Source organism: Sander lucioperca, chromosome 12 (genome assembly GCF_008315115.2).
Source record: "Sander lucioperca isolate FBNREF2018 chromosome 12, SLUC_FBN_1.2, whole genome shotgun sequence".
In the NCBI taxonomy this organism is placed as follows: Eukaryota; Metazoa; Chordata; class Actinopteri; order Perciformes; family Percidae; genus Sander; species Sander lucioperca.
Genome location: NC_050184.1, coordinates 10,953,303 through 10,967,235, shown reverse-complemented (window position 1 = coordinate 10,967,235; position 13,933 = coordinate 10,953,303). Strand labels below are relative to the sequence as shown.

General features: G+C 39.9%; 1 protein-coding gene across 4 annotated transcripts in view; it reads right to left on the bottom strand.

Moving 5' to 3' along the window:
• cep104 (centrosomal protein 104) overlaps positions 1–13,933 on the bottom strand; it is a 47,931-nt gene that overhangs the window by 17,684 nt on the left and 16,314 nt on the right. For all 4 annotated transcript variants that reach the window (XM_031286496.2, XM_031286497.2, XM_031286498.2 and 1 more), the window contains 6 exons: positions 11,748–11,903; positions 11,326–11,553; positions 10,293–10,508; positions 9,380–9,547; positions 8,345–8,518; positions 440–616 (listed from right to left, as the gene is read on the bottom strand). In XM_031286496.2, the coding sequence (XP_031142356.1) occupies positions 440–616; positions 8,345–8,518; positions 9,380–9,547; positions 10,293–10,508; positions 11,326–11,553; positions 11,748–11,903 (1,119 nt within the window). The remainder of the gene's footprint in view (positions 1–439; positions 617–8,344; positions 8,519–9,379; positions 9,548–10,292; positions 10,509–11,325; positions 11,554–11,747; positions 11,904–13,933) is intronic.

Genomic DNA, 13,933 nt, shown 5'->3' with positions numbered 1-13,933 from the left:
GATGGGAAGAGACAAAATTGACACTGCCGGAAAAAACACAAAAAACAGCAGTAGTAGTTAACAGCTCTAGTATAGAAATCTGTGACCGTCGATGCCTACAGTGGCATTTTGTTCTCGATATAATGGAATAACTATCTCATTATGTCAAGATTTAAAAATAATAATAATGGCAACCAAAGCTGCTCTGGACTTCCAAACTGAGACTTTTGACTTTTAATTATCTAAATTTGGTTGCTGAGGCAAACAAAAGGTTGATTTTCTAAGATAACAAGATAATTAATGTGTGATATTGAGCTAACAATAACAGAACAGATAATTTCAACCACGGCCACTCTCGGCTTCCGCATAAGAGACTAAAATAATTCTGATTAATTAAGGACTTTAACATCACACACACACAAACTTGATAGATGCACTTAGCATAGTTTAGGTCTTTTACCATCATGACATTGTCCAGGGTGAAGCCAGAGTTCTCTGTACCCAGTTCAGCGAGTAGCTTCTCGAGCAGCTCGGCCCGACTCTGAGCCAGACGAGAGGGGAAGTTGGATTTGAAGGGCTTCACCAACTCGCTAGGGATTACCTGCAGGGCGCGTACATCTTTCAAAGCAGCAATTTCCTAAATGAAGGACATGTGAAAGAGAGAATGGTCTTGACATTTACAGTGTAAAAGTCACACAATGTCATTTTAGACTTACAGTATGCACCTTTAAGTAATATGTGTGCTGTAAGCCACTAACAAAACATATATTTGTGATGCTACACATGGTGATTTGTCATTCAACACAAGCATCCGTTAAAGAGACAAGTCATGACAGAGAATACAAGTGTACAATTAAAGTAGGAAATGCGTAGTATTACGAAAATGGCACTTGGAAAACATTCTCTTAGTTGTTTGCCATTTTAGCCATATCAGGTTAGTGGAATGTATGTCGGAAATGTGGGACGGACACACACACACACACACACACACACACACACACACACACACACACACACACACACACACACACACACACACACACACACACACGTGAAAAGACATGATAAAACAAAAAGGAAGGACAAAAGCAGTTCTATTGGCTCTACCACCCATCAACCCATCAACAAATCTTGTCCTCAATACAAAGAGGTATTTAGTCATTGCTCTGACGGAGTTCTGAACAGATTCAGAAGGGCTGGGCAATGATTTCAGAGGGCTGAGACTCACAGTAATGACCTGCACAGTTGTGACCTAAGTTGAACTCAATGAAAGAGAAGCTACTGTAGTTCATTAAGACCTCCATCCCTGTCTTACTTAACACACACACACACACCCATAGATTCCAGTTAGCAAAAGACATTTACCTACACTTACATACTGTACGTCACCATCACTCAATCCACCAGCCCAGTAACACTTTCTGGTCTCACTCACCAGTGCATATGAAAGCACAAACCTCCAGTACAGGCCACAAATAACAAACACCACCTCTTCTGTATGGAACCTGCACTAGTTTCCCTGTTCCAGTTAAAGGCTACAAGGAGCCAGTCTAGCCAGCCAGAGAGACTACAACTTGGGGCTTGTTTAAAGGCTGGGGCAGAGCATGACAACACCTCAGACACCTCCTAATTCACCTTGTATTACACGCTCCTTTAAAAAAAAAAATAATAATAATAATAATAAACACAATAGGATCTGCACACTCTATTTGATTGATTATGATTAATTAAATACAGTGCACAGATAAATGTGCAGAAGATTGTTTTTGTATTTGTATATAACTGTCCCTCCAGCACCTTTAAAAGCCTCTCAGCCAGGTGAGTGGTGGAGCTTTTAAAGAAAAGAAAAAAGGAAAAAACAACAAAACTGGCTAAATCTGAGAACTGAGGGCTAAGACCCATACCACCAAAACAGCAACGCCCCTGGTTCAGCTACTTGCTTAATCAGCAGGTTGCGTGAACACACACAACCTCATTCATCATACATACAGACAGTTATATAGTTAGGTGAAAATGCAACACATGTATGAAAGGTGTTAAAATAATTATTCTTTCTACTTATACAGTGGGGGCATACCAACATTACGGGGTGAGTACAGGATCCTCATTGGATTGTAAGTCCAATGAGGATTGTAACTGTATGAAAACAACATGGAGCGTTACAACTCAACAACAAATGGCACGCTTGGCTATGACTTTACATTTTGCTGTTGGAAGGATGTCATTGATCTGGAAAAACTAGTTTGAAGTCTGAAGGAAATGGCATTCTGATTAAAAGTGTCATAATCTTATGAAAGAATTACATTAGGTAAGGTAAAAAAAAATGTAATCCTGACTATAAATATCTGTCCCGTTCCTGCACATAGTCACTCAAATTACCTCAGTGTTCTTGGCGAATACACGCAAGCCTTTCTTTGGCTGTTCATAATTAACAAGCAGGCACACCTTTTGTTGGGTGTTACATATTTTTCAGAGAAATACAGTTGCAGTGCCCGATAAGTTGCCCGTATCCACAGAGATAGACCAAGCACACACGGAAAATGTTTTCCAAAGATTGCCTTTGAAGTAACGTGTTGGCTGTTTCGTCTGTTTGCTTACTGTGGGGCGTGTAAATAATGCACTTTTTCTAATCATTGTTCTGAATGCAGATTTATGGGTGCTGTCTTCGGACTGATTTCATCTGAAAGGAACAAAACGTGTTCTATTTAACCAAAGCCATTATCTGTATTTAAATCCAGTTAAGCACACAAATGCATATAATTAGTTTGTCCTGCAGGTGCACGTAAGTCATTGCCAGTGAAGTGTTGTGTGTATTCATCTGCTGTGATTATTAATCATACCAATGACACCATTACTTTACTGACATACCGGTTATGTGCTGAAGTGTGTGAAAGTGCTTACAGGAGGAACTCAGCCTCAGGATTAGCCAATTAATCAAACAGCAAAATGAGAACAAATTGATTAATGGTTTAAGACATTTATCAAACAAAAATGCCAAACCCTCGCTGGTTCCAGCATACTGAATGTCAGGATTAGAATTCAAACGCTACAATACAACTAAGCTTTTCTAGGAAAACGTTCTGCAGTATATCATTTCTCATGTGTTAAATAATAGCACAGATTATTGTTTCTATGCGTCGAGGACATAGCAAAATGTTTACAGCAAAAAACCTATGATCTTATAGTGTAATTACAAAGCGTTTTTAACTCAGCGAGAACAGTATTAAAACAACATGGAGAGTCACCACTCCGGTTTCAAACAACAAGTGCACCCATGGCTTTAACAGGAAAGCTTCTCTTTAGTAACCCGAGTGGTAGTATACAGTATAAACAATGATAGTACCAAGGACGCACAGTCAGCTTTTTACAAAATTTGCATTTGGCGGAAAGTTGAATTTAGTTATTTGCATAAGTCCATGTCAAAATAATCAATTTCTTCTCCTGCATGTAAATACAGTGGATGCCAATATATTCAGTGAGTTCTATGTGTAGATATTATCTGTCAATATTAGTCATAGCCAGTGGCGCTAAAAGTGGGTATGCCCTATATGCGGCGCATAGGGGCGCAGCGCCATGTCAAAGCAATGGTAAAAAAAAATTTAAAATAAAAAAATATTTTTTGGGTATTTTCTATATGTAGCTGCTGTTGTGCGTTTCTAAATCATTTCTGCATTTCCTTAATGTATAATGTATAATAATATAACATTTTAGAAGACTAACAGACTAGAGTAGGCGACCTGTCTCATAAGATTCCATCATAGAATGTTGACATAGAAGAGAGGGGGGGGGGTGGCGCAGAGAGAGCAGGTACAAGCTTAGAGTAGTGAGTTGTTGGGGGCTAAAAATAGAAAAAGAAAGAAGGAAAAGGAGATGGCATGTCCAGGGATGCGACAGCAGTTCAATAAGTGGATGGTGAGAGGCAACAGGTAGGATTTAAAGTGTGATGTCTGTGTTTTGAGGCTTGCAAATATTTATGTTAACAGACTAGCTAGCGTTTGCTAACACTGGGAATGTAGCAGCCAAATGGGGGTTTACTATGGAATCATGCATTCATTTGCTACCAAACTTGGAGGCTTGCAAATATTCATGTTAACAGACTGTTGTCTGTGTTTGCTAACACTAGCAGCTAAAGTGGGGTTTACAGCTAGCTTAATGCAAACCAATGTTGCTGATAGTTACATTAAGGTTTTGGTTAAATGACATATCTCAATGTTATTAATGTAAAATAACAACTGGTAAATATAAGGTAGCATGCACAATAAATGGCAAGAAGCTGGAAAACATAACTTATGCTTTAACTCTGGTTTACCATGGAATCATTAATAGATTTTGTTTTCCCATTAGCTGTTCATGTTAGCTGTGCTGTCAGACATACAGGCTATAGTTACATCTGTTGGGTGACATGGAAGCTGTAATTACAGGGTCACATCTCTCTCTTTAAAGGTCTGTGCTAAGTGGCTCTCCATATTTGTACTTTTTAAAATCCAAAATGTGAATGTAATTTCAACAGCAGCACAACCTTACTGCATAATAGTTGTCTTATTAGATGCCATCACTAGGCTGATTTAAGAATTGAATTTAGGCTGCTATATTTAACAGTGAGTTCATTTCATTCAGGTGTGAGGATGGTGGATCAGGAAAGGCAGGGGACGGCAACAGGTAGGTCTAACACTAGGTGGAAGTGTAGGGGGAGCCACTTGATACCAACAGATTCATTTCTTAATATTATTAATATGGAAAAACTAATATAGAAAATATATTACATAATGTTTGTTTGACAATATGTCTTAGTGGAGAAGAACACAAGCAAGGAGTGAATGAGACGGACATGAGGTCGGCGATGGCATCAAGTAGAGATGAGACCAGTGATGACATCACATAGGAGGTCTATTAGACCAGGGGTCTTCAACGTTTTTTAAGCCAAGGACCCCTTAACTGAAAGAGAGAGATGGCGCAGGGACCCCCATACATATATGGTATAAAATCAAGTTGCATATTAAATTGGGCCTACAATAACCTGTAGGGCAGCCTAAAGTCTTTATACATATCTGTTTTGCATAGAATACTAAACTATTCAAATAGCTAATAATTGTTGGCATGATTTTATAAATCATGTTTTAATGTTAAATATACATGTGGCAAAGTGAATCGTTAGGATTAACTACCTCTGTATGGCCTTAGTGACTACCTTACAGGCCAGTAAGCAGTGGGGATTTACATTTGCTAATATGTTGGATTCATGTTAAGACTTTTACATTTTTGAAAAATCTTTCAAAAATTAACAAGAATTTGGAGGCCCCCCTGCATTGACTCTGAGGACCCCCTAGGGGTCCCGGACCCCCTGTTGAAGATCACTGTATTAGACCACACAAAACTAAATGTCCAGTTCAAGCTCCGAGTCCTCCTCACATTCGTTTCATTTTGCACTTTAACGTTAGTGTTGCTTACAGATGAAGTCTGATTACTTCTAATGCCAAATCGAAATAATTTAACATGTTTTGTTATATGCTATTAGGCTAATCTTGCCATTGCGAATGAAAAATGCATTTCTGTATCAAAACCCGGCACATGTGGGGAAATATAACAATTAGCCTATGTCTGACAGCGGGGACGTAGTAAACAAATCAGAACGCAAATTTAAACCTCCGCATCGCATATGCTCGAATGCCAGGCCAATAATGATGATTTATTTATTGTAATGACAATAAATTACATGTATATGTGTGTATATTTATATATATACCATATAATTATTTATAATTTTGCTAGGCCTACAGTGGCTGATATACTTTAAAATAAACCTTAATTATTTAAACCCCATACATGATGATGTCCGGCACACTTATTTATTTACTTGTTGTTGTTTTTATAGTGGGGTATGCGCCAAAATTGTTGCCGCATACCCCTCTGACACTGGATAGTTGCACCCCTGGTCATAGCATATCTAAATATTACAGTACTGCTTCACTGTGATTTGCACAAACTTGTGTGTAATCAACATTATTTATGTTATTGCTTTGCTAGGAATTTGATATATTTTCCTAACCTCCTTTGACATTTAAATCGACAGTATTTTCACCAATACCGATACAAGAAAGCCGACAGTAAACTTTTCTTCTTTTATATAGAAATCTACATGGTTCTGTGATACAGCCTATGTTAGATAGCACTGGCCGAAGAGGTGAATTTAAAATTTTTTTTTTTTTTTTTTTAAGAAATCCAACTTCTTGAAAAAGAGTTCAGTAATGGAATCATTCTCTGCTTTAACCTAACCCAAAGGCTTAGAAGTAAGAGTGGTGTGACACTCACTCATTCCATCATTTCACCATTGAGCTATGATCCAATGACTTTCTCACATTGCTCAACATTACTTACCATAACATATCCACCCTTATATGAATCATGACATCCTTAGTATTTTATGAAAAAAAAAAAAAAATTTACTTTTGAAACAGTTTATGAAACATTTCCCTCCTATTTGATGCTGACAGTATCTTGTTCAACCATCTGCCTAAAGTTAATGTTGGGATCAAGGTCTACATGATGAACAAATGAGGATTTCCTTATATAAGGACCAATGCCTCTTATATGTGTACTCCCAGCTCCTGAAATTCTCAGTACAGTATTGTTGTTATTTGATATATTTTAATAAAGAGGAGCACTGATTCAGCAGACTTTTTTCTATCTTCTCTCTATCTTTTTAGCTTCAATCACTGATGTATAAAATAAATAATGTTTTATCTTCCCTGTCCATTCTCATAGCTTGCTACTCAACTTGCTTCAGTCTTTCAAACTGGTGACATTCCACCTAGGTCAGTCATGGGCTTGTGGGAATTCAGCCAAAAACTGAAATACTAAGTAAACATCAATGGTACTTTTGGTTTCGTTTTGCTACTGCTTTCTATGGCATATGGATCAGTGCAGTAGGACAATAAGAGATTAAGACTTTTTTTTTTTTTTTTTTTCTGGATCATTGTTTAGCTGTGTGTGATTAGTCTATGAGCACACTGTAGTGTGTAGTGTTGTGGTATTATTATTTTGAGGTAATCTTTCATGGCCCTCTCAGAGAAGGACACTTGTACTATATTCTCTTATTGTCCTTGAATATTGTAAATACATAATTGTATGTATCCATGTGTTTATGGTCTTCATTTGATTTTATTTACGCACAGATTTATTGTTTTGAATAGAATAGAATAAATCTTTATTGTCCACCAGGGTGGACATTTTTCTTTGGCTCACCAGACATAAAAGACAGATAAACATACAGACAACATCTCAGACATAGCAAGTGGAGTAAAAAAAAAAAGATGAAATGAATAATATCAGGACACTTTTTGCCAGAGGCACTCTGAATCGCCTCCCAGACTTCAGGAGCTCAAACTGGCTGGAAAGAGGGTTTGTACTATCTGCATTGTTTTTCCTAGCTTTCTTCCTCATTCTGTCAGTGTATATTTGGGTCAGGTGTTTTTGGGGTTTTCCCACTATTTTGCAAGTCATTGACACTATCATGTTAAGCTTGTTCTTGAGTTTGCAGCTTAAATGGCTAAACCAAGCAGAGAGGTGAAAGCTTAAAACACTTTCAATGTGTGTGGTGTATACTAGCTCAGTAATCTGAGCACTGACGCCCAGACAGCTCAGTCTTCTAAGGAGACTGAGTCGTTGTGAGCATTTCTTAAAAATATAGTCTGTGTTATCTGAAAAACTCAGATGGTTGTCAAGAACCGTACCTAGGTACTTAAAAGTTCCCACAGTTTCAACTGCTAGGCCATTTAGTAAAACTGGCTCTGTTGTTATGCCTTGCTTTTTGCAAAAGAGTAACTCGTTTGTCTTTGCCATATTGATCTCTAGCTCGCTATCATTGCACCATGCTTCAAGGGCCTTTATGTGTGCTAGATAGGAGGCCTCACCAAGTTTATTTTGTATTGTGTTATGTATTTTAGGTTTGCCATCATGCTGTCTTATTAACTGTTCCACCCTTGGGAGTCTTGCATAGGCCCGCCTAATGGAATAGGGTGGTTACTTTAAACATTTTGTATTTGTTACAAGATGACAGGCGTTCCACATAAACAAATGAGATTATCATCAGGGACATCGGCAGCCTTTTTAGTACATTTTATGTTGTTTTATGGAGTAAAAAATAAGGAGGGTGCTGAGTTTTAAAAATGATCAGCCAAAGGTTTTCACAGAGCGTTTTACACAAGTGAAGATGGGGGAGGGAGTAAATGCAGATTGCAAAACCATCTTCTCTTCAGTCAAAGCAAAGCTGCTATGGAGGCAGAGGGTGAATGACAAGAAGCTAAGGGTCATTGGAAAGAAACTGGTGCCAAATAAACATGTTCGTCAGTCCAGTGTGTTACAATACCTGTATGCAGGCAATGGCCGTGCCCCGGAGGCGGCTGGCTGAGTCTCCAGTCCTGGCCAGCAGGTTGGGCCAAGTCTGATCTATGCAGTGAGTCAGCTCTGCCCGGCCCAGCCCCAGACCTGGGATCAGCTGGCTCAGCAGTAGCTGCAGCAACTTCAAGGAGGCGTGGAAAACCTAAGGAAAGAGCCAATGGACGTTTAGCTCCAAACTTAGTGGACTTTCCAAGAAAAGCTAGCACCAGGGTGATGTCAATTAGCAGAAAGACTAGACTAGACTTGGTAATGTTTACTTGGATTAGGTTAAAGTATGCGGATGGAGAGTGACAATCAGTAGTTGTGAATGGACATCCACCAGACACTTTTCAAGTTTTATTTTATTTTTAAAAAAAATGTTTACAGTTCAATTTCATTACCAGCGCATTATCAATATTTGGGGAATTTTGTGTTTGCAAGGTAGATTTAGACTGGAAAGGCACAAGGCACAAACACCCTGGGCTACATTCACACTCAGGATGTAATGACATGACATGCAGCTTAGACCTAAGAAAGGTCTATTTAGCATGAACTAAAATGAAGCACATTTGTGGAGCAGCAAATTAACCGGTTGACTACTTAATGGAGCATTTTGTGTATCAATGTGGCAATGAAAATAAATCACTAGAATTATTGCGGCACTGCTCTTTTCATTAACATACAAGCTGTAGACGACTTCCAGAGAGGGGTTACAAGGCCATCCTTGTCAAAACTGTTTGTTAAAGGAAGCCAGCTCTGGGAGAGAGAACTAAGGTTGCACATGGGACAGGGGGGACATTGTTAAGAGTGAGCATGTGTGCTTATGATTTAACTACATGAACGCTAGTTCTGTTTGTAACAGGAATTCAGAGAACATGACTTATAGAAGACTTTGACAGTGACAAAGTAAACATATCCATAATGCCTTAATAGGGCTGCTTTAATGGCAGCAGTTTCTGTTCAATTAACGTGGCCATTCACAGCGTCCACACCAGGACAATTTTCTTTTGAGGACATGACTCACAGATGACACTTTATCCAGAAGAGCTTTCTTGACCAGAAAGACTGCAGCTCTTATCATGTTTCTTAGCTCCTCCTTGGGGGTGGCGGGTGATAACTCTGAAAGCTTCTTGTACACAGCCAGGAGAGCATCCTCCCTGTAGGACCAGGTTTTAGAATACGCCCCAGCCACCTGGAAAAGAAGAGAGGGCAAAGATTAGACAAAGATTAGCATAAACAATATAACATATATATCAGTTGTGTGGGTTGTTACAGCAGATGTGGAAATACATTTGCATATATGCACAGTGTATAGAGATCATATATTACAAACCCATATATCTGTCAATATACATTTATTAACACAAACATTTTTGAAAAGGATCCCTTAAAAGCTGCGCTAATCAATATTTCTTATATTATCATCAATGAATCAAATGACTATGTGGAATGTGAAATATTTTGCCATGAAACCTAACTCTGTTAGCTGATTGCTTTCAATTTTTCAGCCCACAAATTACACTCTCAGCAACCCAGTTTCCAGCAGCTGCAGGCAAATGTTTTCAGCAAAAAAACCTCTGATAAAACCAACTGTACAATACCTGCCCAGCACCACACAGCAGACAAGACGGAGTTAGAAACTAGCTAAAACAGAGCTGAGCATCTTGCAGCTACAGAGCTAGCTATTTTTCTCAGGAGTTGATGGAAACCGAAAAAGGAGAGTGAATATTAGATTCATTGGTGCGGGTATGCCTGTATTTTGAATTTTCTTCTCTCTGGTAGACAAACTATGTAACGTTTACACCTTTTTTTAAGTAACTCAAACATATATTTGGTATTAGTATTTGATACAGACTCCAGCATCTTGTAACTTATTTGTAAAACCCTTAGTTAGCTTAGCAAGCCAAGTTTTCCACCTTTTTTTTTCTTCTTCTTACCAGGCTTTCTCCAAAGACTTCTATTGGAAGGCCAGCCTCTCTCTGGGCCTTCTCTGTCAGGGGCTCTGGCTCTCCGCTCATCTCAGGGCTGTGTGGAGTCTTTTTGGCGTCAGGTTGGTGGGAGAGCTGCTCTGCAGGGCTCAGAGTGGCCTCCACAGGCCGTTCTTTCCCCTGAAGGGCTGGTAGCGGCCTCTCATCATAAGGCACACTGGTACCCTGTCAGAACAAGACAACAGCATTGGTATTTAAAGCCTGGGATACAAAATGTACATACAGAACACAATTTATATTTAATTCGTAGGTACTTCTTATATATTTCTCAGCACAAAATAATACATTTTCCAGAGATCCCTCTGTTCAAAGAAAACTCATCTACACTTTCAAGTCTGACAAAGATAGATAGAGATCCTTTTTAAAAATGTATCATCTCTACCCTTGTTCTTTTCACTAACTCTCACTAGCATTTGATGACTGAATAGGTCAATCCTTCAACATCATAATGACAATGAATGTTTAACCCCATCTATTCAAACCCAAGCTGCACTGTCTCCTGCGCCCCAGGGCCAACTGGCACCATGCTGCCTCGTACAAGGCTCAAAGCCCTGCCTTGAGGCCAGGTTGGCAGGCGCTGGAGGCAGCCAACTGTTGCACGCTTTTAATTAAATAGTGAAACCCAAACCTGCAGTAGGGCCGGTCTCAGTAGGTGGTGAGCAAAGCATAAAAGCCCTCGCTGGTCATAATCTCCCTGTGTGCTCCGTGTTCCAACACTACAGAGGCTTAAGGCAGGAGACATATTCCCAAGGTATGACAGTAAGCTAGGTTATTTTTACAACAATAAAGCAGAGCAATGCAAGCAGAACAAACTACAGGTACAGCTGTCTACAACTGGATCATTAATGAGAAAACACTGGGTCCAGCCATATTGTCTTCATAGTAACTGTTTTTAAGTGGGTGCATGTGTTGGACATGTTTAATGTTGTTTAAAGATGTTTCGATGTGTTGCATCATCAAAGCATTTAATAAAGTGTCTTACGTCTATCTTAGGTAGAGCAGCAGGGGTGCACGGTGTGTCAGGTTGGCTGCTTAGTTTGGGCAGAACATTTTCTGCATCTGACTGTTTGTTCTGAGGAGCGTTTGTTTTTTTCCCCTTCCTGAATGTGTCTGTTGACACAAGGGGCTTGGTGGGGACTGAACGGTGACCTGGAGAAGGTAGAAGGGAGGGAGGATCCTCGGTTGGGGATGAATCTGCAGCCTGTGTTACCTAGTGACATGGTGGAAAAACAGAACAGAATTCAGTTTAGGAAGAATAAGTCACAATTTTTCCACATATGCCATCATTTCTCTTCTTCTTTAACACCAACACCTCGGACAAAGATATTTCTTTTCCATCACGCACACAGTCCCTCTGCTGTTACACAGGTGAAGCGCCATCATCAGTAACCGTTGACCACTGACCATTGCCATGTCCAGCAGGTTGTGGACTTCCAGCTGCTGGTAGACGCTCCTCCTGTACTCCTCCATCAGCTCCTTCTTCTTTTTGGCCAGGTCATAGTCTTCCTTTTCGATCGCACATCGCTTCTCCACATCATATCGAGCCAAACGCTCCCCCACCTGAAAGAGCCCGGGAAAAGAAGCGGTAAAGACACAGTGAGCCTTCACTGTATGTTTAGACAGGTACACATGGCTGTTGTATGAGTCTCCTCATGGTCTCACGTCTTCGATTTACATCAGTGTGTGCCTAGATTGACTAAAACTCTTTTTCTAGCACTGCTGACAGTTTAAGGGATTGTTTGCCATCATCTGCATTTATCTTGGAGGTGAAAGTAGAGCTCTTGCTGATATATCTACTGCACTTCATTACACAAATCATTATTTTCAGATACTGTTCTGTTCAGGAGCCTGTTTTGGTCCTGGTCTAAATTACAATTTCATCTGGTGTTGTTCTTGGCGTGGTGTTTTCTTAAAGAATTACTCCAGTTTATTACAACTTTGATCTTATTTTCATGCTAATATTGCACTCACCAAGTTAATTGCTGAGATTAGAGAATGTAGTGACATTACTAAAAAGAAGTTCAACAGGGCAAGAAACATAAGCAGTCAAGGGACGGGCATTTTATGTAATTTCAACATTCATGTACTCACATTGAATTATATTGAGTACCCGAGTTGGTTACTCGCAAAAACAACTGAGACACAGCCAGTGAAGTGATCCCGACTGGTCCTGGCTAACGCCGCCATGCTAACCCGCCTAACTGCTAACGTTACAGGAGGACCAGGAAAGCGGCCACGGCTATTTACAACGTGTAGCCTGTTCAGCGGCCGCAGCCGACAACGGTGAGTTATTTTAAGCCAAGAGAGGGGGGCTGTAAATCGGGAAGAGAGGACCGTGAGTTTGTTGAGTGTGTCTAGCGATTGTTGTCGTAATTCTAAGCCAATAAAGTGTGTTCAGTCGGGTGGAGAGGACGGAAGGAAGTGTTATTTTTAGCGGTTCCTACCATAATTCTGAGCCGAGAAAGTGTCTGTCAGTTGGGTACAGAGCTCCGTGTGAGCACAGGCTTTTATGACTGTCAATGTAGCCAGCATCTAACTTTAGCTACTCCGCTGTGCTGTGAAGTAATGTCTGGCTATGTGAGACAAGCGTCTAACAACATTGTTGTGGATGCTGTGGTCTCAGCCTGGCAACCAACGTGAACTTCGAGTCTGGGGAGGAGGGGGCGGGGGAGACGACCTTCTCCAGTATTTTGAATTTGTACTGCAGTAACTATTTTAAACACTAGCTGTCAGTATTACATATTGCACCTTTAATCTGGCTAAATCCTCATATTGTTTACAACCTGTCTAATCGTACAAATGCTTTTTGCCGCCTTGGAAATCACTGTACTGATGTCACTGTGTTCACAGAGCAATTTAGGCAATTACTTTGGTGAGCACAGAGTTATCATAACCAATAGAAACAATGGCCAAAACTACACAAATAAGACTGAAATTGTAATTATCCAGAATCGAGCTCGAGCTGGTTTGGAAATGGACTTGACACAGGCAGTTCTGCCCTGCACAATAATACAGCCCTGGTGCCACATAACAGTGAGTGTGCCACATGGTGAATCATTAAGATTTACAGGCTGGAAATATGACAACAACTTCCAGTAAGTCAGGAAACTCCATAAATCTGTAATAAGTTGCTAATCAGGTGCCAAGCGACACAGTCTGCACATCAACGCTTTGTGATTCTTAACTCTCTTTGGACAAACTTTTGGTGTAATAAACACGGTTTCTCCTATTTATATTTGGGATCTCTAGAAGGAAATCAACAATAAAACATACAATAAGTAACACATCATAGCACAACAAGTTAAGATTGATGTTAAATAAGATGCAGTTATTGCAGTTAAAATGAATAAGCAAGTTTAAAAAGGTGGGTCATGGAGTCCAGTATGCAGATAATAGCAGGTAGTGAATTCCAAAGTTTAGGTGCTGCATGGGAGTTATGATGGCACCGCTGGCACCCTTTATGCTGAGGGTGACAGGTGGTAGAGCCAGTAGAACTTAGGGGTGGGAGGAAAAATCGATACAGCATAGTATCGCGATATTTTCCGTGGCAATACTATATCGATACACATGTGCCAAGTATCGATCTATTA